The 26305-nt window shown below is 40.0% G+C and overlaps 3 protein-coding genes across 3 annotated transcripts; all 3 read left to right on the forward strand.

Annotated features, from left to right (window-relative positions):
• The first annotated feature begins 1875 nt into the window (after positions 1-1875).
• LOC125197557 (putative protein phosphatase 2C 65) lies at positions 1876-4021 on the forward strand. Its single transcript, XM_048096324.2, has 5 exons — positions 1876-2231; positions 2428-2736; positions 2814-2931; positions 3187-3410; positions 3561-4021. The coding sequence occupies exons 1-5, from the start codon at positions 2025-2027 to the stop codon at positions 3906-3908; spliced, it is 1206 nt and encodes a 401-aa protein (XP_047952281.1). The 5' UTR covers positions 1876-2024; the 3' UTR covers positions 3909-4021.
• Positions 4022-5551: 1530 nt separating this feature from the next.
• LOC148927296 (protein FAR1-RELATED SEQUENCE 5-like) lies at positions 5552-6251 on the forward strand. The gene is made up of 2 exons (XM_089056549.1): positions 5552-6087; positions 6200-6251. The coding sequence occupies exons 1-2, from the start codon at positions 5552-5554 to the stop codon at positions 6249-6251; spliced, it is 588 nt and encodes a 195-aa protein (XP_088912675.1).
• LOC148927297 (protein FAR1-RELATED SEQUENCE 5-like) lies at positions 6248-7696 on the forward strand. The gene has a single exon (XM_089056550.1). The coding sequence runs from the start codon at positions 6248-6250 to the stop codon at positions 7694-7696; it is 1449 nt and encodes a 482-aa protein (XP_088912676.1).
• Positions 7697-26305: the final 18609 nt, after the last annotated feature.

Here is a 26305-nt window from a genome sequence, read left to right on the forward strand (position 1 = left end):
TTATTTTAATTAATCAATTAACAATTTAAAATTGTATGATGAAAAAATATTCCTTCGTGCATCGCACGTGGGTTAACACTAGTGGAATCACAGTTTTGACATTTTGAATATTATGAGTTATCGATTTATTATTTTGTTAAAAGTGTGATATACATTATTTTTAGTTGAGAAATATGAAGGATTGTTTTAAACATATTTTTTAAATGTGTCTAACACTTGATATAGTCTCTTCATCGTTGTCCAAATAATTGTGTCTACCTTGATTCCATTTCAAATATGTTTAATTTTATGTTTTAAGTGTAAAATGCATCGAGGAGCATATATTTATTGAATTTTTATTATATGTATATTTTTCTATTTTTAAATTTTATATAGTTATATTTTCATATTTTAATTAATCAATTAATAATTTAAAAATATGTGAAAAAAAATATTTTGTCGTGCATCGCACGTGGGTTAAATGATTTTACTCTTTGTTCGGCATCCTCTTTGAATTATACTTTTTCAATCACATTAACCCCACATGGCCACATCGCTTATCATTATTTCATATAATGTAAATACCAGAACAAAATTCTTATTATTATAGTACTTATTGAATATATAATTTATTCAATAAATTGCACAGTTGCAAATTAATATACATTAAACATATTATTTGGCTTGTGATTTTAGAATTTATGTATTATGCATTTTTTATTATTAATATTATAATAAAAATAACAACAACAATAATAATAATTAATATTTTGTTAAATTTCATATTGTATCATGCAATTTATTTAAGTTGATAATCCCACTTTAATACATTCTGAAAAAAATAATTTCGCATAATATATTTTTATTATACATCCAATATTTCAATAATCTTGACAACGGAATGATCTAAATCTTACAATTGGGACGTAAATTTACCCCATTAACATCAATATTATTCAAAGTGGTAATTAATAGATATCATATGTGATTGTAGATTAGACTTTCTAAGCTAAATCCAATCACCATTTAATAATTTCGTTAATTAAAAATTAGTTAACAATAAAGTATTAATTCAACTCTATTAATCAAGAAATAGTAGATTAGAAAGCAAATGAAAAATTCAATAAATTCAATAAAGTTAAAATATGTTTTCCACCACCATTTCTCTTTTGCTCTAATATATTTCCATCTTACCTTCTCCCTCAATTATTTACATCCATTTCCATCTATTTCCAGCAACCTTCATATTCTCTGATAATCATCTCATCACTTTTTTCATCTCGCATTAGAGTCATCTTCCTCATCAAGCCAGTTATGGAATTTCAAACAAAAATCAATCACATATCCTATATTGTAATTTGTTTGGGGACCATAAGAGTTTATGATATAAAATTGTGCAAGAAGGTCAATATTGAAAAATCACAATACACAAAGTTCATGACTATAAAATTCCAAAAAAATGCTTTCGACGTTGCTCCCTTGGGTCTGGTTTCTGGTGAATAGATTTGTTCTATAGGCGGGCGGCTGAGCCATTACCTTGATCTGTTATGTGTTCTTCTTGATCTATGGTTCACTTGTGTAACCGTTTTTGATCCGAGAGGATCTTGTTTAGTGTTACTAATAAGTGTGTTAAGTGTGCGGGCTATGGAAATAACAGACAACATTAGTTCCATAAAAAAAAAGTCGTTACAACCACCACCAACATCATCATCTTCCAAAATCTACTATTCTAAAATTAGGCACATAATAAAACAGTAATAATATGCATCCTAAAAAAGGCAAAGAAAAAATCAAGAGGGCGAAAGAGAAAGAAGGAGAGGATGGCTGTGTGGGAAGATGTGCCATTGCGACATCAATGCTATCTATTCGTAAATGGCCATTTTTGTCCACCTAAAATCCCCTAATCTTCCCTGAAAAAATATACAAAAATTAGATATTTTGATCGGAATTCAATCCGACCTGGTAATAAACAAAAAATAAAAATAAAAAAGTAGTGTGTTGAATTAATCCGCAGTTCATTTTTCGCCTATTTAGGGAGGCGAAAAATGGGCGCGTGTTGCTCGTGTCATAGGGGCGCCCCCATTGGGCGGTTTGACGTGGAGGAGGAGGAGAGGAGGTTCGAGGAGGGAAGCGTTGTGTTGAGAGGTGACGCCGGGGCCCGGGTCCGGCTTGAGGGATCATCCAAATATATGTCCATGTATACACAACAGGGGAGGAAAGGAGTCAATCAAGATGCCATGACAGTTTGGGAGGTAATGATAGAAATCCATTGGTTCCATCCTAAAACCAATTGATGATAATTGATGATAAGACGAGACTTATATATTGATTTCAGTTCTTTATGATTCTCTATGATAGAGAACTGATGTGGGATAGTTATATTTTTATATTTAGTTTTAATTGCCAACAACGTAAGGTTGATTTGGTGAAAATATTTGTTTCCCGCAGAGGTTTTCAGGTGACAGAGACATGTTCTTTTGCGGCGTGTTTGACGGGCATGGCCCTTCCGGCCACAGGGTGTCTCATTACGTCCGCGATTTCCTTCCTGCTAAGATCTCTCAGCTCTACAGAGATCCCACCGCCGCTGATGATGACCAGGATGAGGATGAGGATGATGATGAAAATCACAATCCGCTCTTCCTGTCGTGGAAGGCTCGGCTCACCAAGTGCTTCCACGACATGGACGATCAGCTCGAAAAGGAAAGCTCAGTCGAGTGCTATTGCAGTGGCACTACTTCAGTTTGTGTCCTCAAAAAGGTAGCATCTCTCTTTCTCTTGAATAACTAACAACTTCAATATCATATGCATTAGCCACTTTGTGTGTTGTTTCGTAGGGAGAACACTTGATCATATCGAATCTAGGAGATTCTCGAGCTGTTCTTTGCAAGAGGAATGATTGTAATGAGGCTGTTGCAGAGCAATTAACTGTTGATCTCAAGCCAAATGTCCCAAGTTGGTTTCTTTGTTTCTTCTTTTTATGTCGATATATATATGTTGGCAGGGATGTAATCAAATACAAACTTCAAACTATGATCAGCACCATTAGAAAATGTCAACGCAGTGTTGGCATCAAAATCTTAAAATTTTACAATGTGTTGACACTGTGTTGAGGAGTTTGGAGTTTGGAGTTTGTACAATATATAGAGTTTGTGTTTTATCACTACTCTATGTTGCAATCATTATATGTGATGAATTAATTGGTTTTAGGTGAAGCGAAACGGATCATAAGCCGACGAGGACGAGTGCAAGCCATGGAGGAAGAACAGAACGTGTACAGGATTTGGATGCCGGATGAGGACTGCCCCGGCCTAGCCATGGCTAGGGCCTTCGGAGATTTCTGCTTGAAAGACTATGGCCTTATCTCCACTCCGGTAGTGTCCTACCGGAAGCTCACTGAGAGAGACGACTTTGTAGTCCTAGCGACAGATGGGGTAAGAAGATAAGACATGGTAATTGTAGCTAATAGGCAGATCTCACCTATATTCGAGTTATATGATTTAAAAATGACCTAAAATGTTTGTTCTGTTGTTATTATATTTTGTTTATTTATCTTCGCTTCGTCTGGCCTCCATGTTTGTTAGGTATGGGATGCGTTGTCGAACGAGGAGGTGGTAGAGATAGTGGCCTCAGTAGGAGAGCGGTCTATGGCGGCACAGACGTTGGTAGAGAAGGCGGTGCAGGCGTGGAGGTACAGGTACCCTCGGTCGAAGACAGACGACTGCGCCGTGGTTTGCCTATTTTTCAAGAGGGCTACGCAAATGGTGCAGTACAAATCAAGGTATTCGGATTTGGACTCACAAAGCTGCGTTGGCAGTGTTACCAGTGTGAATGCCCCTGAGACTGTTTTGAATGTCAACCTTGATGACCAAACTGTGAGACGTCCAAGGAAAAGAAGATTGGGGAAGAGACTTGAGAGTGTCCAAGAGTGAATTCAATAAATTGTAAATATTTTTAACTACTTTTTTCATTTCAGGCAAAGAATGTATATTCATGATTTGTTTTTCGTTGTCATGACGTTTTAATGTATATTCATGATTTAGTATTTTGTTGTCATCAGACTATTTTACCAAGAAATTTAAACTTTTCTTAGCAGTAAGATAAGGAAATGAGGTATGTATATTACTGACTACCCTTTGTCTGAAATCTCTATTTCATGATTTTTTTAGTTAAGATTTAGAGTATGCAATGAAATTGACATAGTGATAGTCAACTAGTAGGAGGAAAGTACTAAAACAAACTATCTATACATAGTCATTTTTGTAATTTTAGAATTATTAGAATTATATAATACTATAGTTGAATGCAAATGTCTATTATCATTTTAATCTATTTTTTTACTACTATTATACATTATATTTATTTTTGCTTTAGTAATTTTTTAGTCAAGATGTAGAATACACAATTAAATCGACTAATGACCATCAATTAGTGGAATGAGAATACAAAAAAAATAGAGTATATATTGTATATATATATAGGGATGTATTTATATCCTTCTTTTATATAATGTTCTATTCTCCTTTCTAATCTTGGCCATCCATTTCTTAGATCTAATAGCCGAAAATAGGGCCTGATTTATAATTGTTTATTAATTAAAAAATCTGAAAAGGGCTTTTATGGTAAACACATTGGATACGGTTATGGTAAGTGCATGATTATCTCAATTCAAGATTGCAACGGTTTTTTCTTTGATTCTACAAAATATTTCTTCTCTTCTACCTCTATTCTTCCATCATTCTGACATTGGAGACGAAAATTATTGTTTGAATATTAGTGTTGATTTTTTCAATTTCTTATACTTCTCGTCGTCGCCATATTGTAGCAACCCCGCATCGTGCCATATTATTGTTTTAGTGTTCTTCAACAATGGACGAAGATATGCTCTTATTAAATTGTTTATGTAACTTGAAAAATTCCAGTAGGCTTTAGCGGTAATTGGTGGATGTGGTTTATTATTTTCCTTAGGCAACAAGTCTCATGTATTAGGGTTTAGTGTTTATGTTGTATTCTCGGCTGCTGTTTTGTAATTCTGGACGAATTTATGTTGTGGTGTAGGCGCTAGCAGTAATTGAAGAAGGTAATCTGATTATGTAACTTGAAACAAGCCAGTAGGCGTTAGCAGTAATTGGTGGATGTGGTGTAGTATTTTGCTGCTTAGATGACAAGTCTCATGTATTAGGGTTTAGTGTTTATTTTGTGTTCTGTGATGCTGTGTTGTAATTCTGGATTTATATAATGTACGAATAGTAGTGTGTAATGCATTCTTTCTTATATTTAATGTATGGTTGATATCATATAATGAAAATAAATTCTTATATGTTTTTTTCTTTGGTTTTCTGTATAGTGTTTGTTATACCTGAATGTTCTCCACAATTGAAGCCTGCGATTGGTCAGAAGTTCCAATCCCTAGATTTTGCTTTTGCGTTTTATGATGTGTACGCCCGCGCTGTCGGTTTTGATACACGCAAACAAGGAATGAGGAAGGCGGCGGACGGTGTTACTACTTGGTATTCTGTCGTATGCAACAGGGAGGGCAGCAAGAGGTCGAACAAGGAAGACGAAGTAAATGCAAATGGGTTTTACTATTAAACGCAGGCGGCTGTCCAACCGATGTGGTTGTAAAGCAAGTATATACTTCAAGTTCTTTTCCGAAGCAGGAATACTGGGATATATTATTCAGCAGTTCAACGAGGTTCACAACCATTGTATGGTGGAGTCAGAGCATCAGCAGTTCATGACACTTAACCGGAAGTTAGAGGACGTACATCACAAATTCATTCTGGACTGTTCCAAGGCTAATATAGGTCCCACACTTACCTTTAAGGTATTGAAGGAAATTCTCGGTAGGTTTGAACGTGTCCGTTGCAATGTCCGGGATATCAGGAACACTTCGCGAGACATCAAAGCATACGCAAACGGTTGTGACGTGCAGATGGTGTTGGACGACATGGCGAAGAAGAAGGAGCTGTCCGATGCGTTCACATATCACTACGAAGTTAATGCTGCTAACCAGTTGGTTGCTCTTTTTTGGTGTGATGGTTTGATGAAGAGGAACTACCATATGTTTGGTGATATAGTGGCGTTTGACTCCACTTACAACACAAACAGGTATACATTACAATTATATTTATTGTACATTATATGCAATATTTTGTGCATTACTAAGTGCATTTTACAGATATACATTTGCATTATTCGTATTTTGTTATGCATTATTAAGAATTTATGATGCTACTGATGCATACCCTTTGTGTAACGCATGTATTGCATGATCTTCACACCTTTCACGGGAAAGGACAATCATGGGAAACCTGTAACATTCGCTGCCGGATTGGTGTGCAACGAGAAAACAGGCGCCTTTGGCTGGTTGTTCAAACATTTCGTCGAATGCATGGGTGTAGCCCCCAAAATGATTGTAACAGATCAAGACTTGGGCATGAAATCAGCTATTCAAGAGGTTCTTGTAGGCACTCGACACCGATGGTGTATGTGGCATATAATGCACAAGTTGGCTTCCAAGGTTCCAGACAGGTTGCTTAGGGACGGAGATTTCAAGAAGGAATTCAATGCATGCGTTTGGTCGGACTTGCTTGAACCCGACAAATTTGAAGAGCAGTGGAATGGAGTGATTGAGCGTTATGAGCTGGAAGACGTTGATTGGTTGAACTCATTGTACGAGTATAGACAGATGTGGATACCTGCCTACTTCAGAGATTTCCCACTCGGTTCGATGATTAGGACTACGTCCATATCTGAATCTGAAAATAGCTTCTACAAAAATTTTATGAAGCCCCGAGCGAACCTTACCGAATTATACTTGTATTTCAACAATGCTCTTGACTTCCAGCGGAACGCTAGAACAAAGCTGGACTACAACAATGCTACTGCCGTGCCCATACTGGCCACTAAGTTGGCATTCGAGAAACATGCTGCGACGATTTACACAGACAGTATGTTCAGGAAAATACAAGAAGAAATTGTTGATGGTAATGGCAGATGCCGTGTACTTGGTTTTTCATCAACAAACATGGTTGACTCCTACAAGCTTGGGGATAGCCGACGGAATTCGTATTCTGTGACACACGACAAGACTGACGATTCATACTCTTGCGACTGCAAATTGTTCGGTAGGCATGGATATTTGTGCTGCCACATTTTTTTTCTGTTTAGGAACAATGAAGTGGAAAAAATTCCAGACAAATACTGCAACAGGCGATGGATGAAGACTCCCTTAGCCAAGGCTGTACATGGACTATTTGATGTCGCCGTAGATACAAGGTCCACCATTGACAATAGGCAGACTGTATCAAATCAAGGCATATCGCTTTTCTACGGTTTTATTCGTCGGTTCGAGACGGACATTGACGTGCTTCGTGCATTCGTAGGTGGTTTGGAAGAACTTGGTAATTCTCTTCAAGCTGGAACTCCTCCAACGTCGGCCTTTGAAAAGAGGCGCATGATTGAAGAGTTTTATGGAATGCCAAGGCGTGAGGTAGTAGAGGTCCATCCTCCGGATGTTGTACAGACCAAGGGTCATGCTAGCAGCTCCGCGAGCCGACTAATTTCAAAGAGAGAAAAGGCTATAAAGGAGGCTACTAGACCTCTTAGACGTTGTAAGGCGTGCGATGAGTTGGGCCATCAAGACTCTAGAAACTGTCCCATGCTAAAAGAGATGGCCAAGGAGAAAGAGCTTAGTAAAGGCAAGAGGAAATTTTGATGTGTTTTGTACCTAATTAATTAGTTTTCGTCTTGTCTTCATTCTTATTATTTCTACCTTTGTGAAAATTTTGTGCATAATTAATAGCCTTGCATTTTTTAGGGTATTGTGTGCATTACTCCCTTTATTTATTCCATTAGTCCATTAATTTGTTAATGTCCATTATCGATTTATAGACTTGCATTAATTATGCTATGTTGTGCATCACGCCCTTTATTTATTCCATTAGTGTTTTATATTGTTAATGTGCATTATCGATTTATACACTTGCATTAATAATGATTTTATGTGCATCATGATGGAGCTGGCAGCGGAAGCGGGTGCATAAAACAAATCACATAATTATCAGATCTATTTAGCAGATTATTTAGACAAAAGCTATTCGCGCAAATTTCACATGTATCATGCTCATAACTTGAATCAATCATGTTTTAGAATATAAAAACCTAAAACATGCTTTTCTACGGAGCAGGAAAAATACCTTGTTTAATTCTCCAAAGAATTGAAGATGGCTAGCGACTTCTCCACGTGATGCTTTGAGTACTAGACCACAAATCTTCTCTCTGGTTCCCGAACTGTACTCTAATATCAGTGTGGGCTGATCTTACTAGAATACTAGGACTTAAATAAAGAAGACAGAAGAAATCCTTTTTGAAACAGGAGAGGAATTCGAAAATTCCTACAGCTTGTGAGAGCTGAAATTTTCGAAAATTTTAGCAAATAAAATTGTGTTATTTCTGTCTCCTTTATTCTCCTATTTATATTAAGTTCCTTTTGGGCCCAGACAGGGATCTATGGAAGGCTTTGGATATGGGCTCATCCAATTTACTTTTACTAATTAAATTGAACCCACAATTTAATATAAGTTATAATTGGAATATTACGAGCAGCCACTACAGAAGTAATATTGAACTCTCCCCATCCAAATCCGAAATTACAAGTAATCCGGGTTTCCGTTTATCTTTCATTTCCCGCGCTTAAGATTAAAATGTCCATTAATTAATTAATGTCTGCTATTGACTTAATTAATTAACTTCTTATTAATTCCAAGAGTGGACTCAGCATGAAACACTTATTTATTATTCATAGAGTAATCAAACTCCAACTAGCTAGGTTCCGAATAATAAAACCTTGTTTCGCGCTCCTCTTGAGGACATTATCAAACGAGACTCAGCTCGTGCACGATTCAATATAATAGCAATCCTAGCACCGCTAGATATCGATCACCACTGCCCAATATATCAGGATAATTGGGTTACGAAAAACCCGCACCATTTGATAAGTCAAAGCAATGCATAATCAATACCGTATGCTCAATGCTAACCTACATTGATTAAGAAACAAATATTTATCAAGACCTCGCCTTTCAGTAGATAGCCCAAGGCAAGTCTTGCTGTTAGATCCGTTCAGTGCTATACCACACCAATGTCATCTTATTTCAGTAAGGCTTAGAAATATACGGACTGACATTGCAACCTTTCTCGATGGGTAGTCTAATTCCATCTAGGTTGTGAAATTCATATTTTTCTTTGTTTAGAACTGACCGTATTACCTTAAAGTGGACGACGCCCACAACCGGTCTACTAAAACAAAGACTTAGACTTTGTTAAGTTAACTTATACATTTAAACATGCATTAACATCCATTAAATGTAAAACATAACAACATTATGACAAAAATAATCTGTTTTATTCATTGGAAAATAAAATAAGAGTTTTACAGTATTCAATCACTCGAAACGTGATTTCTAGTATACAAACTCTAACAATCTCCCACTTATACTCAAAACACTTTCGAGTATACAAAATGTGCTAACGTCTAAATCTCCCACTTATACTGAAAGCGGATTGAGGTCTTGAATTAGTCGAACTCCCATTCCTTCAACATGGCTTTCATACGGCTTTACCGCTAACGCCTTCGTGAAAGGATCTGCCAGGTTGTTTTCTGACTCAATCTTGACCACTTGTATGTCTCCTCTCTGCACTATATCTCGAATGATATGATACTTCCTCTCTATGTGCTTGCTCGCCTTATGAGCCCGTGGTTCTCTCGAATTTGCCACAGCACCGGAATTGTCACAATAAACGGTGATGCTCTTGGGCATATTCGAAACCACACCTAAGTCCAGAAGGAAATTCTTAAGCCAAACAGCCTCTTTTGCAGCCTCCGAAGCGGCCACATATTCGGCTTCCATGGTAGAGTCTGCAATGCATTTCTGCTTTACACTCTTCCAAATTACGGCTCCACCTCCTAAGGTAAACACATATCCGGAAGTTGATTTTCTCGAATCTAGATCAGCCTGAAAGTCTGAATCTGTATATCCTAAAGGACAGAGCTCGGCTGCATTGTAAACTAGAACATAGTCCTTAGTCCGATTAAGGTACTTGAGTATGTTCTTTACGGCAGTCCAATGTCCTTGGCCGGGATTTGATTGATATCTTGCTACCATGCCAACAGCAAAGCAGATATCGGGTCTAGTACAAAGCATAGCATACATGAGACTACCAACTGCCGAGGCATATGGTATTCTTCTCATCTCTGCTATCTCAGATGCTGTCTTAGGACACATCTCTTGAGACAACTGGATGCCATGTCTAAAAGGTAGGAAACCTTTCTTGGCATCTTGCATGCTAAAGCGTCTAAGTACCGTTTCGATGTAAGATTCTTGGGATAAGCACAACATTTTCTTACCTCGGTTCCTAAGAACCTTGATACCGAGAATGTGTCCCGCATCACCCATATCTTTCATCTCGAACTGGCTGGACAACCAAGTTCGCACTGATGACAACATCTTTTTATTGTTTCCAATTAGAAGAATGTCATCTACATACAAAACTAAGAACACAACATTTCCTTTTTCAACCTTCTTATACACGCAGCTTTCATTAGGGCATTTTTCGAATCCAAACTTTTGAACAGTTTGATCGAAACACTGGTTCCATGATCTAGATGCTTGCTTGAGACCATAAATGGCCTTCTTAAGCTTCCAAACCATGTGTTCCTTGCCCTTCACTACATAGCCTTCGGGTTGTTCCATGTAGATGGTCTCCTCAAGACTCCCGTTTAGAAACGCAGTCTTAACGTCCATCTGCCATACTTCCCAATCCATGTAAGCTGCTATAGACAAAAGTATACGGATCGATTTGAGCATGGCCACTGGGGAGAAGGTCTCATCGTAATCGATACCTTCCTTTTGGGTATACCCCTTAGCCACTAGTCTTGCCTTGAAGACTTTAACTCGTCCATCGGGTCCACGTTTACGTTTGTATATCCACTTGCTCCCAATGGCAGTACAGCCTTCGGGTAGGACAGACAAATCGTAGACGTCTTTGTCTAACATAGATTGTAGTTCCGAATCCATTGCTTTCACCCATTCGCAATGATCGACATCAGCCTGCGCCTCTGCAAAATTCCAGGGATCCAGTACATTGCTGTCCGAGGAGTGATCCATACACTCACCCAAACCAATGTATCTATCGGGCTCATGAGAGACCCTCCCACTGCGGCGCGGCACTACAATATCTGGAGTATTAGTTGAAGTTTCTGGAATTGTTGTTACACTTGGTAATTGTTCTTGGTTAATGGAAGTTGAAACTTGAGTTAGCTCTTCTAGAGCAATCTCACTGCTGGACTTATGATTCATTACATAGTCTTCCTCTAAGAATGTGGCATGAGTGCTCACAATCACTTTCTGATCTCTGAGACTATAGAATTCATAAGCTTTCGTTCCTCTAGGGTATCCTATAAACACGCAAACCTCAGTCCTTGATTCCAGCTTAGTTGGATCCTTTTCCAATACATGAGCCGGACACCCCCATACTCTGAGATGTTCTAGATTGGGCTTACGCCCATTCCACAACTCATATGGGGTAGTAGGAACAGATTTAGAAGGTAAGACGTCTAAGAGATAGTTTGCAGAAAGCAAAGCATGACCCCAAAACGAAACAGGTAACCGTGCATAACTCATCATCGATCTGACCATATTTAATAAGGTCCTATTCCTTCTTTCAGCCACGCCATTCTGCTGGGGTGTGCCCGGCGCAGTCGTTTGGGATTCAATCCCAGCTACCGATAAATAGTCCAAAAACTCGGCACTTAGGTATTCGCCTCCGCGATCAGATCGCAGGCATTTGATACTCTTACCATGTTGCGTCTCTACTTTAGCCTTAAACTCCTTGAACTTGTCAAAAGTTTCAGACTTGTAGCGCATCAAATAGATGTATCCGATTTTCGAGTAGTCATCTGTAAAGGTGACGAAATATCGAAAACCGCCCTTTGCCTCGGTTGACATTGGTCCACACACATCAGTATGAATGAGCTCAAGTACTTCTTTGGCCCTATTCCCCTTTGATCTAAAAGATCTCTTAGTCATCTTGCCTTCGAGACAGGACTCACACTTCGAAAACGGTTCCTTCTCAAGACCTTTAATAAGATCTTGATCAACCATCGCATGAATCCTTCTTTCGTTGGCATGACCAAGTCTAAGGTGCCATAAGTACGTTTCATTCATTGAAGTTGAAGGTTCTTTTCTTTTCTTAGAAATTTTCGATGTAGCATTGAGTTCTGATTTACGTTGATTAAATTGTGTAGAAGTGATCGTGTACAGATTGTTTTCCATGATACCGCGACAGATATAAGAACCATCTTTCTTAATAACGCAATTGTCATTAAAAGAAATCGAATATCCATCATAAGACAATTTAGAAACTGAAATTAAATTTCTTCTAAAAGAGGGTATCAACAAAACATTCTTCAAAATCAAAAATCTATCACTAGAAAAACGTAAATAAACGTCTCCCACTGCAACGGCCGCCACTTTCGTAGCGTCGCCCAGCTGGACCTCTATCTCACGATCATGTAGCCGTCTTGTCACCTGCATCAAGTCAGGATCAAAACATATATGATCAGTTGCTCCAGTATCAATAACCCAAGTATGAGTAGATGTCAAAGCCAAACATGACTCGACTACTAGAGCATGGTGCATACCTGTAGCCTTGCCCTTTTTAGGACAATCTGGCTTCCAATGACCTTTCTCTCCACACTTGAAGCATTTTCCAGTTTGCTTCTTGTCACCCCGCTGTTTCTTCTTTCCCTTAGCATTGTTGACTGCTACTTGGTTCGGTGCCTTTTTCTTTCCTCTTCTAGCCTTAGAGCCAGAGGAATTAGGCGCGATACTCATCATAGCTACTTTAGCTTGAACCATAAGGTCCTCCGCCGACTGAAGTTCAGTCAGCAACTCTGCTAAAGTATAATTCCGTTTGTTCATCTCAAAGTTGAGCTTGAACTGCTGGAAGCTAGGGGGAAGACTCTGAAGGATTATAGTAACCTGGGACTCGGGATCGATCGTCCCTCCCAATACCTCAATCTGGTTGAGGTGACTCATCATCTCGAGGACGTGTTGCCTCACAGACGAGCCTTCCTTCATAGACTTCGTCATGATACTCCGAAAGGCTTGAGACTTAGCCGTTCGATTCTGAGTACCAAAAAGATTTGCGAGATTTGTCATGATCTCGGCGGCAGTTTCCATGGCAGAATGCTGATGCTTGAGTACTGATGACATAGAAGCCAACATGTAGCACTTAGCCATTTCATTCGCCTTATGCCACCGTCTATGCGCATCTCGCAATGCTTGGCTGGCACTAGCAGCCGGGACAGCTGGGCGTGGAGTAGTGAGTACGAACTTGTACTCTTCTGCTGTGAGAACGATATCCAAGTTTTGTTTCCATTCGATGTAATTTTGGCCTTCGAGTTTGTTTTCTTTGAGAATGGCAGAAAGAGGATTAAAAGACATCTTGACGAATTTTATTGCACTGCAAACAGAAGATTTTACTATTTGTCATAAACTTATGTAAGGAAATTGAGTAGATTAACCATAAAACTTTTCAAAATCTTACAACAGCCAAATTAATAAATTGTACCCTCCTCTGGAGGTAAATACGCATTAAAATTTTGACAATTTTACTGGTCACAGCACCGACGCATCAATATCTTCCTCCTCTGGAGGTCAACACGCCTAATGTTGCCTAAGCATGACCATCAGATTTAGCATTACAGAATTTTATTTCTACAACACACTCCCATAACAATGTTTATGTGCTGATAATAAAACCAAGCTATCTCATAAATTCTGATTGAACCCTGAAACTTGTAATTCCTTAGGATTATTGTCCCTACTCTGTAGGTGGCGATAATATTAGGAATCACTTTCTAGTTCATTCTATTTATTATTTGAGAAGTCCGCCCTTATGAACTTACTGTTTTCGTAGGATTATTGTCCCTACTCTGTAGGTGGCGATAATATTAGAAAATCAGCTTCACAAAATTTGGCAGTCCAACCGATGGAGACCATATATAAACATTTAGTTCATAATTATCGCTTAGATATTTTAGTTATGGTTTTTCATTAATTATCCTTTAGCCTTAAGGCAGATTAAGACTAATTAAATTCTGTTGGCATTTAATTGACTGGATAATTAAATCTTTCATTATCTTTAGTATCTTAGTTTAGGAATTATTATTCTAGAATTTAATTCTTATTCATGTCATACTATAAGATATATCTAAAATAAAGTACATTATTTATAATCTTAATTAGACATGAAAAATTAAATTCATATAATTTCCAAGTTCAAGATTAGGAAGATGATTAATTATATTATTTAATGTAATCTTACATATATCTTATCTTATTATAGATTCAAGATATATTATATATTTAGGAAACTATTAAATTATTCTTATCTATATCATCTAGGATATAAAATATTCATAGATATAGAAAATAATCCAAATATTCCTAAAATCTAGGGAAATCTTCCCAAAATATTTTATTTCATTAAATAATATTATTTTTAATGATATCTATTAATTAATAAATTAAATAATCATTAAAATAATCTTTCGTCGATATCTAGTGATTCGAGGTTCGCACGAATCAACACGACGAAGATTTGAAGACTCCCACCGGAGACGCTCGCCGGAGCGGCAAGTTCGCCGCCCGACCGCCGCCGGCAGGCCGCGCCCGAAGGCGCGCGCTTCCTCCTTCCCTCGCGGCGAGCGTATGCCGCGACTCCCTCCGTCTTGCCGAGCATCCCGCGGCCACTGACCGCCATGCTCCGGCGAGCTCCCACTCAACCGACGGCCTCGCGCGAACCAGCAGCTGCGGCGCTAGGCGCAGCTGCTCTCGGTCGTGCATCGCCGGTGACGGGCGACTAGGGTTAGGGATTCTAGGGTTAGGGTTTATCCGGTAGAGCTTCGGCACCTCGGTGGTTCTCGGACGAGCCACCGTGCCTCATCTCCTCTCCAGCGACGAAGTCGATTCCGGCCTGGGCATGCGGTCGAGACCGGCGGCGCGCACGAGCCCTTGCTCGTCAGCGCGTCGCCGCTTGATCGTATCCCTTCGGCTCCTTTTTCTGTCGCGTCGAGTTCAATCGGGGCCGGCTAGGGTTTGCACGGGTTTCGCCGGCGGCGCGCGCGAGCCCTTGCTCGCCGGCGCGTCGCCCGATGCCCGACTCCCTCGGCTCCCACTCAATTCGACAACCCTACTTCGATTGCACGTAGTGCGATTCGTCCCGGCGCAAGCGCCGACGAATCGCACATCTCGTACGTTCGAATAATTCAAGTTCTATGATTCGAATGTTCTTGAGTTCAACATGCATAAACATAAATAATAAAACAAGAACACGCTTCGTAATCAAATAAGACATGCATACATGAATTTCGCGAAATTTAAATCCAAATAATCAGAGCCAAAGACTGGCTCTGATACCAATTGATGGAGCTGGCAGCGGAAGCGGGTGCATAAAACAAATCACATAATTATCAGATCTATTTAGCAGATTATTTAGACAAAAGCTATTCGCGCAAATTTCACATGTATCATGCTCATAACTTGAATCAATCATGTTTTAGAATATAAAAACCTAAAACATGCTTTTCTACGGAGCAGGAAAAATACCTTGTTTAATTCTCCAAAGAATTGAAGATGGCTAGCGACTTCTCCACGTGATGCTTTGAGTACTAGACCACAAATCTTCTCTCTGGTTCCCGAACTGTACTCTAATATCAGTGTGGGCTGATCTTACTAGAATACTAGGACTTAAATAAAGAAGACAGAAGAAATCCTTTTTGAAACAGGAGAGGAATTCGAAAATTCCTACAGCTTGTGAGAGCTGAAATTTTCGAAAATTTTAGCAAATAAAATTGTGTTATTTCTGTCTCCTTTATTCTCCTATTTATATTAAGTTCCTTTTGGGCCCAGACAGGGATCTATGGAAGGCTTTGGATATGGGCTCATCCAATTTACTTTTACTAATTAAATTGAACCCACAATTTAATATAAGTTATAATTGGAATATTACGAGCAGCCACTACAGAAGTAATATTGAACTCTCCCCATCCAAATCCGAAATTACAAGTAATCCGGGTTTCCGTTTATCTTTCATTTCCCGCGCTTAAGATTAAAATGTCCATTAATTAATTAATGTCTGCTATTGACTTAATTAATTAACTTCTTATTAATTCCAAGAGTGGACTCAGCATGAAACACTTATTTATTATTCATAGAGTAATCAAACTCCAACTAGCTAGGTTCCGAATAATAAAACCTTGTTTCGCGCTCCTCTTGAGGACATTATCAAACGAGACTCAGCTCGTGCACGATTCAATATAATAGCAATCCTAGCACCGCTAGATATCGATCACCACTGCCCAATATATCAGGATAATTGGGTTACGAAAAACCCGCACCATTTGATAAGTCAAAGCAATGCATAATCAATACCGTATGCTCAATGCTAACCTACATTGATTAAGAAACAAATATTTATCAAGACCTCGCCTTTCAGTAGATAGCCCAAGGCAAGTCTTGCTGTTAGATCCGTTCAGTGCTATACCACACCAATGTCATCTTATTTCAGTAAGGCTTAGAAATATACGGACTGACATTGCAACCTTTCTCGATGGGTAGTCTAATTCCATCTAGGTTGTGAAATTCATATTTTTCTTTGTTTAGAACTGACCGTATTACCTTAAAGTGGACGACGCCCACAACCGGTCTACTAAAACAAAGACTTAGACTTTGTTAAGTTAACTTATACATTTAAACATGCATTAACATCCATTAAATGTAAAACATAACAACATTATGACAAAAATAATCTGTTTTATTCATTGGAAAATAAAATAAGAGTTTTACAGTATTCAATCACTCGAAACGTGATTTCTAGTATACAAACTCTAACACATCACTCCCTTTATTTATTCCATTAATGCTTTATTGTATTAATGTGCATTACTGATTTATAGTCTTGCATTAAAAATGATTTTATGTGCATCACTCCCTTTATTTATTCCATTAATGCTTTATTGTATTAATGTGCATTACCGATTTATAGTCTTGCATTAAAAATGATATTATGTGCATTACTCCCTTTATGTATTCCATGGCTGGCCAAACAACAATTCATCCATACTTTGTTCATACATTATTCCATAACTTGCGAAACAAAAGTTGCTCAAAAACCAGTTAATATTTTATCCTTTAGCCCTTCACTACATCACGCAATAGTAGCAAAATATGCTTCAGTTATCACGTGATACGTGTGGTTCAAAACTAAGTCGTCTTTTGACCAAATCAAAATAAGTTATCCAAAACAAACTGTCTTAAACTTAACGTCAATAGCGTCTCTAATCATTACTCTTGCCATCAATCCAGCCCGTACTCTTTGACCCACTTCTCGAAGTTAAACCTAGGCGGCCTCTCTTTCCAAAACTTGGCGGCATTAGAGACGTTGGTGTCACGTACGGAGTTGTGTTGATAACTCAGCAGCGCGTTTGCAACCTTTATTCTGTAGATTTCCAGATTTTTTGTCCCATTTGCGCCGAATCCGCACTGCCAATCTTGGTCCCTTCCGCCGAAATAAGTCTCCATATGCCGCATGATGTACACCCCCGTCTCCACAGAGGGGTCATTTTTCCTCCAAGGCATTGACACCACATGTGTCTTACATTTTCGGACCTCGGGTGCCTTTTTTTGAGCCTTCAACTTCACGAGCGCTTCAGCGAAAAACTTTTTTTACAACAAATACCCAAAAAAGATGTGTGAGAAATCTGAATAATGCACAGGTAACTGAATGTAATGCATATTAACGGAATAGCCTCAAACACGCAACATAAGGGAGGGTGTTTTCCCATACTTTGCGTTGAACGATTTGTGGGACTCAGCCAAAGTGTGGTCGATGATGTTCATGTTGCCATCCGGCAGATCAAAACACGCCACGTACTGATGGGTAGAACCCCAAACCGGGAAGAAGAACTGTACAATTGAAAGTACATTATGTTACACATTCATGTGTATGTTGCTCATGTAAATCAGATAGGTTAAGCTTAATAAAACCATGTCATATGTATCCCATTTAAAGATTCCCGTTCCAAGTACATCATCGAGCATCCGAGTCCAGAACGTTTCCCTCAACTGTTCCTCTGACCATTCAGCAGGGCTCTCGATCACGGTGTGTCTCTATATTGTATTGTGGTAAACTAGTTAATACTTTGTAATTGCAATACTGAATAACAACCAAGGACATAAGGTATTTCACTAATGCAGGGTTTTGTCGAGAAGAAGACCCTAGCAACTGCCTCCGGAACCTTGAGCTTCTCCATGTTATTCAAGTAAGCGCTCCAAGTGTCTACAATGGTTGGGTTCATGGACTTGAACGGTGCTAGCGACGCGAATTCAAGCTGCACAGTTTTGATACAGTCGTCTTCGTAGACAACTGTATCCCTGCACAATAATAAACAATACATCAGAAGTAACCTTTTTCCAACCACATAGTCGAGCAACACTACTACAAAACTTACTTATATGTTTCCGTTGTGCTTAGTACCCAATAGTATAGCGACTTGTCCGGATAGTTTGGCTTTGCTGTTAGTCTAAGCGCCCGGTCGTTGAATGGAGAACGGGCCGCCAGACTTGCTTTCTTGAAATGAGATGATGCTAGTTTCCCAGCATCCTGCACGAATAGAAGATACGATTAAAACAAGTCAGCTACAACCATACATGTTAAATATGACCGACCACATTTCCAGCCACTTCTTGTTCGATATTTTTGCCTCTGCCCTGCCCTTCAAAATCATCATCTGGCATGTCCAAGCATGATCCCCTCACAGCCTTTCCACCTACACCTTCAGATTCGTTTTGTGTTTTCTCAACACCAATCTCAATACCCTTCTTAGTAGATGGGGCAGTTTTCTGCTTGGACAAAAGTAACGTCCCAACAGATAAGTGGAATGCATAATAAGTAATAAATAATTCAAAAAAACAAAAAATTATGCGTATTACCAACTCGACCTAATGCATACAACCGACAAGATTGTAATGCTTAATAATTACTATATAATGCAAGCAACTAAGCAAACACTGAACAAGATAACAACTGGTTTTATGATTAACACCATAATAGTTGTAATGAATAATATTTACTCTAAAATGCACAAAACTGGACAAATAATGAACAAATAAAAGAATTACTTTTGTAAGGGCAGCCCGTTTTCCCTTCCCCTCCTTAGGAGCGATGAAGCGTCTTAGAAGTGCAGTGCGTGCGGTGTGTTGTATGTGTCACTCGATCTAACAGGTCCAGAGGATTCGACTAGTCTTCAGAGGCTAAAAGATCATGAAACTATCAGAAAGGGGTCGTTGGATGCACTCTATTCCTTCAAAAACCTCAAGCCACTATACTACAACTTAGCACAGGGAAGTAAAGGATCGATCCCACGAGGACGAAGGTGTTACGAAACTGCATTTGAGGATGTTTTGGGAAAAGGGTGTTGGCTGCTGCCACGCAATTTTGTGGGTCGAGAACTTAAAACTACTAGGTCTGAGCGATAAGAAAAACTTTAATCTACCTACTGGGCCTGAGAACTGAAAACGTACGGAACATACATGACTTAGAGAAACTGAGATATTTTAAAGTTCTAAGACAACTGGAGTAAACTTAACTAGACGGACTTTCCTAATTTGGACAGACAAGCATAAAGCGAAAAGCAGAGACAAATTTCCTTAAACTACCAGGGTCTGGAAAAGCATGCAGAAAAGTAAAAAGACAAAGTAGATTGTACTGACAGGGTCTAGGGGATATGCAAAAAAAGCAAAGTACATGCTGAAAAGTACTGACATAAAGCAGATTTGGTTCTAACTACCAACAACTTCATCTTCTTCGGGAATCAAACGAGAATAGCAGATAAAACAGAGTATTAAACACCATGAAAACAGAGCAAACTTTAGATCTAGACTTAAAACGAGAAATTAAAGCCTAAACTAACAGATCTACGCTACTGGACCTAAAGGATGCAGAAACCGAAAGTAAACAGCCATGATCATGCACAACGTAAACAGCAAACACCAAATACGCGAAACTCCAACTCAAAAACACCACGATTCAACAAATCCAAACATCTCAATACGCAAATCCCCAGCCTCCATCAACAAACCAACATATTTCAGCTCCAAACATCCAATAATAAACAAGAACGAAAGCTAAAAAGCAAGAAATAAACGTCAACTCGGAGATCCAACAAAAGCAAACATAAACTTCCATAATAACTAGAAATAGGTCTGAATCCTGTAGAACTAGAGTTGCGAACTTAAAACCAACAAGTTCTAAACGAAAGCAAGTAATGATTGTTTCTTCGCCTTCACAAGGCGGTGTTACACAGCAAAATAACAACGATAACTATGAGAACCACGATGGCCAGAATCCTCCATCTCCAAGTGCGCAGCAGACGAAAAGGGAAATTTGAAGTGTGGAACTAAAGCATGGAACGAAAGCTAGAGCTAAGAAAGTGTAGAAGTGGCTGTCTTGTTCTTCAAGGTTGAGCTCCTTATATATGTGAGGCTCTGATCCCTAGGGTATCCCTTTGGTGATTTGACGCTCTTGCCCTTGAGTAAGACTCTTTAAAATAATCTGCTCTCGCTCCATTCTGCTCCTGTACCAACTTTTGATTCTCCCAGGTCCGAACGACGACTTCTGATTTTTGCTTCAATTTCATCTCTTTTGCAGCTGCTAGGTCAGGTAACAGCAACTTCCTAGGTCCAGCAGATTTACTACGCACCTGAACTCATTAACGCACATTAGCGTCCCAAATGCACAGAATTTTAACCCTAAACCGATGCTTGAAACGAGCCTTATCAAACTGCTCACACTTAAACCATACTTGTCCTCAAGTATAAAGACAAGAAAAATGAATAAGGCAAGTTTCATGCATGGTTTCCCCTTAACCGACTCTACTAAAAAGAAAAAGACTCAAGCTACTAGAAGACCTAGACGCTAAAGGACTTAGATAAAGAAAACAGATAAAGACACATAATAAAACACATTGACACATAAATGCATAAACTGGTTTATTTTCTAGCAGCCATCCTCACAAGATTAAGGTCAATCCAAGAACCTACAGTCTCCGAATCTTCCCCTTCCCTTCTTCTATCTAATCGGCTTGTCAGTTTGTCAAGATAGCCTCTAACTTCACTAACTGTTGGATTCGCTCGATCACTCATTCCTCACCAGGGATGTTAGGATCGTTCACTCTTATATTGTCATACCACTGATGCTTCGGGTCAGAGAGTTCCCCTGTCTTTGCTCTTATTATAATTTTTTCTCCTTTTCTCTCTGGACTTCGTTCAGCTTATTCCTCCCTGGACTTTGTCCAGCTTATAACTCCATTTTTTTTTATCTGGACCTTGTCCAGTTTATTCCTCCTTTTTAGACTTCGTCCAGCTTATACCTCCAGTACCCTTTCCCTAGGCTCGAGAGGTTACTTCTATCACCAAAATTTTTCTCCTTCTAAATTCTCTCCCTAAGCATCAAGTGGCAACCCTCTCATTTTGTATTAGTATGAAGTATTTAAGGCTTATAACTCACTTTTATGGAGGGCTTCACAACTAGATCAGTCGAGGCATATTCTATCGTCCTTACTTCATCCAAACCGATTTTGATTTATTAAGGAAAAAGGGCATCAAAGTTGACATGCATTTCTCTTTTCAATTACTCTCACTAAGGGGCTTTTGCTTTCTATTTACCAGTTATGCATAAACACAGAATTTCCTACTAACCGACTACTACTAACTCCTAGACCTAGTAAACAGACACACATGCTTGACACTAACTTGCACTAACTCCCCCCCTCCTCCCACTTCACCATACTTGTCCCCAAGCATTTTTGGTGAAGTGGAAAACGGGCTAAGTTAGTGCGACACTTAACAGACTCACAAAACACATATTATATAAAAACAAACTTCTCATACTTAGACCGAGCATCGGGCTAAGTGGGAGAAGATACACAATTTAACAGACACCAAACTAAAGTTGATTTTGACGTTTTCTTCTTCACCAAGTATTAACAAAAATCATATGAACACAAACACCATAACTAAACTCAGATTCATAACTTCAAACTCAAGATCCATTGATTAAAATGCTCAAACTTAAAATGAACGGTGAAACTGCAGTTTTACTTCTACTGACTAACATGCAAGGTGGTGATCACAACGCAGAACAGAAAACTCATGGACGAAAATTAGAATGGAAACATGACTACAACTTCAGATCGACAATTCCAGACAAGAAAACAGTTAGAAATTAAAAGCAACGACTAGATCTAACTTTCCTAGGCAAAATGAAGCAAACTCAAACCAAAGGGACATTCGGAATAGAAATTTCATGGCTAAAACGTTTGGATCTTCACCAAGTACTTCAAAAGGCAACAAAGATAAATGTTTGCGACAAATCCAACGATGAAAACAGGTAAAGATTAAACTAGAAAGCAAGATAACGATTGTTTTGCCACTCCGGGCGATGATACTGCTATACTATTACGGAAAACTGGCTGGAACGGTGGATTGATGACTTCTCCGGCAGACTCTTGGACGTCAAGTGACCATAGCTGTGGCGAGGAACGAGAGATTGGACAATGCTGAAGGACTGATCTTCTAGAGAGAATTCTACTAAGTGTGTTTGAGAACCGAGAACTTAGAACTCCTAACCGAACTCTAAGGAACCAACCCCTTTCTCTCTCTCCAAGTAGCTTCTTTTATAGGGAGGCGGTAGACTTCCTTCACGTTTTGACTTTTCTGCCCTTGTTAATGATCATCCCAGCTATCCTTCTTCTCCATCTCGAGCCTTTTCTCTGGCATGCATCCTGGTCAGTATTGCACCCTTCGGGCGCCCTTTTCACTTGCGTCACCTGAATCGTCTCCTACTGACTTGGATCCTTTAATCCTGCACACTTGAGCAACTGTTTTGCAGATAATACATGCATTTCACGACATACTGACCAGTAACCAAGGCTTAGAATACGACTTATCACGCGGCCATCATCTCACTCTGAGTTACCGCCTCCTGGTGCAGCTTCAGCAAGATCCCCTGTTGCTGCACCGTATTTGCTCCCAGCTTCAACATTGTTTCCTCCATCCTTGTCTTCCATCCTGTATTTGTCACTCGCTCATCACCTTCTTCTTCTGCCTTCTCTGTCTTTATCTTCACTCCATCAGCTTTCCCTACTTCGTAAAATCTCAGCACGCCATCCTTCATTATCGTCAGTCCCTTGTTGAAGAAGAACGGGAGATTGAAGTATCCTGGGTCGCTACATATTGGCAGGTTAGCGACCGAGTCGGCTATCTTCATTGATACATTCCTCTGGAGGTATGCTCCCAGCAAGTTGCACGTGTAGAGATGGCGGTCGGAGTGAGTTCTGACTCTCTAGCATGCATAGGCAGTCCAGTACCCGAGGTGGACCTTCACGTTGTTCAGCATACACCACATGAAATACAGCTCTGGAGTAGTGAGAGTTGCACCCACTTGACCCAAGAGATTGTACCCGATATATACTTGTGCCAATCGGAGTACAGGGTCAGTGATGTGTACCCCCTTCGATGTGCTTGTCTTGAATTTGGCCACCTTCTTGTGGGCAACCATCCTCCAGGCCTCCTCAGCATCGAAGCCTGCTGTATACTTGGGTGCGCCGATCTCTCTCTCATTTCACGTTCCTTCTTCCTCCTCCTCGGGTGTGAGTAGCCTCATTCTCAATGACCACTCCTTTATACTCATCTCCATCTCCTCATTGAACAGCCTGAAAGAGATTGTGTTTGCATCGAGATCTGTAGATTGCTTGAATTTGAAGGACGTGAAGAACTCCTTCGCCAGAGCCACCGGTACCTCCGCGTTGTTGTGGTTGAGAAGCCACTCAAATCCAATGCTTTTGAAGTAGGAGATGAACTTCTTCTCTACTCCCAGATCCCTCAGGTCCGAGAGGCATACCCTTTTTCCGGATTTCGCCGACTTCCCATTCGTGGCGCGGCCATCACATGCCTTCTGCAACTTTGGGTCCTCAAACTGGACCATCGCTTCCAACAACCTCTTGGTCACAAGGACCTCCATTGTTTCGAAAGGGCTCTCCTCCACAGCTGGTATCTCAGCCTCCTCTTCTTCAATTGGATGGGCAAACGGCACATGGATCGCCTCCGGCTCGCTAATCACCACAGTGGTGTTCGCGGGGCGAGATTTCTTCTGTTGGGGCTTAGCAGTATGCTTCCCCTTCCTTTTCCTTTCCGCCTCATATCTCGTCTCCATAGCCTCCGGAGAGATTTCCTTCTCGGCTGCCACAGTTTCTTGGACCAGGGGGATATCATCCCCTGTCTCCTCTGTGTCCTCCAGCCTCAGGCGCTTGGGCCTGCCTGCGTCTGCCTCATCCACTTGCTTCCTATTAAGACGGGAGTGCCTCCTCGTCAGCCTCTCATCCGTTGGGGTCCCTTGGTCATCAGTAGTTATATCGTCTACCACGACGATGTCAGTCTCTATCTCTTCACACTCTTTCTCGGCATCTTGTCCACTGCCGTTTCTTTCCTCTTCATTCTCAACATTCTCCTCATAAACTTCCTCTCCTTCCTCTATCTCCTTCTCAGCAACTTTCTCGTCAACTTCCCCACTATCTTTTTCAGCCTTCTCATCCACAATTTCCTCACCTTCTTCACCCTCTCTACCTTCACTACCTTTCTCACCCTCTATAGTTTCCTCTACACCCTGGTCCTCCTTCTCTTCCACTTCCCAAGTTTCTTCTTGCTCCACTTCCCCTGCTTTATCACCCTCCCCTTCATCCCCTGACCCAGTGGCCTCTACATCCAGTGTTTCTTCTTGCTCAACTAGACTACCCCCTCCCTCTTCTCTTTCTGATTCCTCTGTATCCATCCTATCACCCTCCTCCTCTCCAGTTTCTTCTTCATTTACAGAGGGTTCGGCATGAGGCTCAGTTTCTGTTTGAGGAATAGTGTGTGGGGGGTTCGTCTCTTGGGTTAGGGTTTCAGGTAAAATTTGGGGGTTTTCTGGGTGTGTGGGTAAAAGGCTTGTGCAGTGGGTGTTTCGATTAAGGTTTGGGGCCTTGGTGGGATTGTAAGTGGGGTTAGGGCAGGAATTACCTCTTCTTGTTTCCGGCATGCCTCCGACATCTGGGCAAAGAATTTGCTCGCCTTCGGCCCCTTTCCGTACTTCCTCATGAATTCTTGTATGATTTCCTCGGGGTCCGGTTCTACTTCGTCGGATTTCGCCTCGGCGGTGTTGTCTTGGCCGATGTCCGGTTGTGGTTGCACTTCGGTTGGTATGGGCTGTTGTGGAACTTCGGGTAGTATGGGTGCCGGATCTTTTTCTGGCGGCGGTGATGGTGGTTTCTCGGCCGCGGGGGTCGAACTCGTCGTCTCCGTTGCCGCCTTTTTGGTCCTTTGTTTCAGTGGGTTTTTCCCGCGGGCTGTGCGCGTCGACGGATTTCCCTGCATCTTTGTCTACGGCGGTGGTTTTGATGGTTCTCGGATCTGCAGAGAGAGAATAGCAAGTTTGTGAATTAGGAGTTGTGAGAGAATAATTTTAGGTGAGGGAAGTTAATTAGTTTTTTTAGGGAAGTTATTATAGGAAAAAGAAAATAAAAGGAAAATAAAAGAAATAAAAGGAAAAGAAAATAAAATAAAATAAAAATAGAAAAGGAATATCATGATTGGCTGCAGGAGAACGGTCGCGTCCCTAACGCAAGCAACCGTACGCCTCTCCAGCTTTTTGAATTTCAAAATTCAAACTTCCCCCTGATTTTTCTCACTTCCCTCTGACCGGGTAATCTTAAACACTTAGTAAAAAGAACGAAATTTGCTGAACGTCTGGGTCAAAGAGATGAGCCTTTCACACTTGTGCATTTCCACAGACGAACAGAATTTTCAAAAATCTTTTTGGGTTTTAGAAGTATATGTATATTTTTTTTTTGTATTTTCATAAAAAAAAAACTTATTCATGTTATTTACACCTAAATGTTTAAATATTCTTGGGAATTAACTGGTCCAGTCAGCTGAACGAGAATTTTACCCTATCTACCTGACCTAGTAATTCCCAAAGAATATTTAAACATGTCTTACTAGGCAATAGTGGAAGGTGTGTGGAGTGGAATTTCTTCCACTTCACACAACTCCGAGCTATCCCTAAACACTTTCACTCTATGACCATTAACAAGGAAATGAACAAAGTTAGCATTGACTCCCTGAATTTCCACTGCTCCATGCGCTCGAATGCCAACGATTGTGTA

Source organism: Salvia hispanica, chromosome 4, assembly GCF_029641045.1.
Source record: "Salvia hispanica isolate PSC_SH4W2 chromosome 4, Shi_PSC_v1, whole genome shotgun sequence".
In the NCBI taxonomy this organism is placed as follows: domain Eukaryota; kingdom Viridiplantae; phylum Streptophyta; class Magnoliopsida; order Lamiales; family Lamiaceae; genus Salvia; species Salvia hispanica.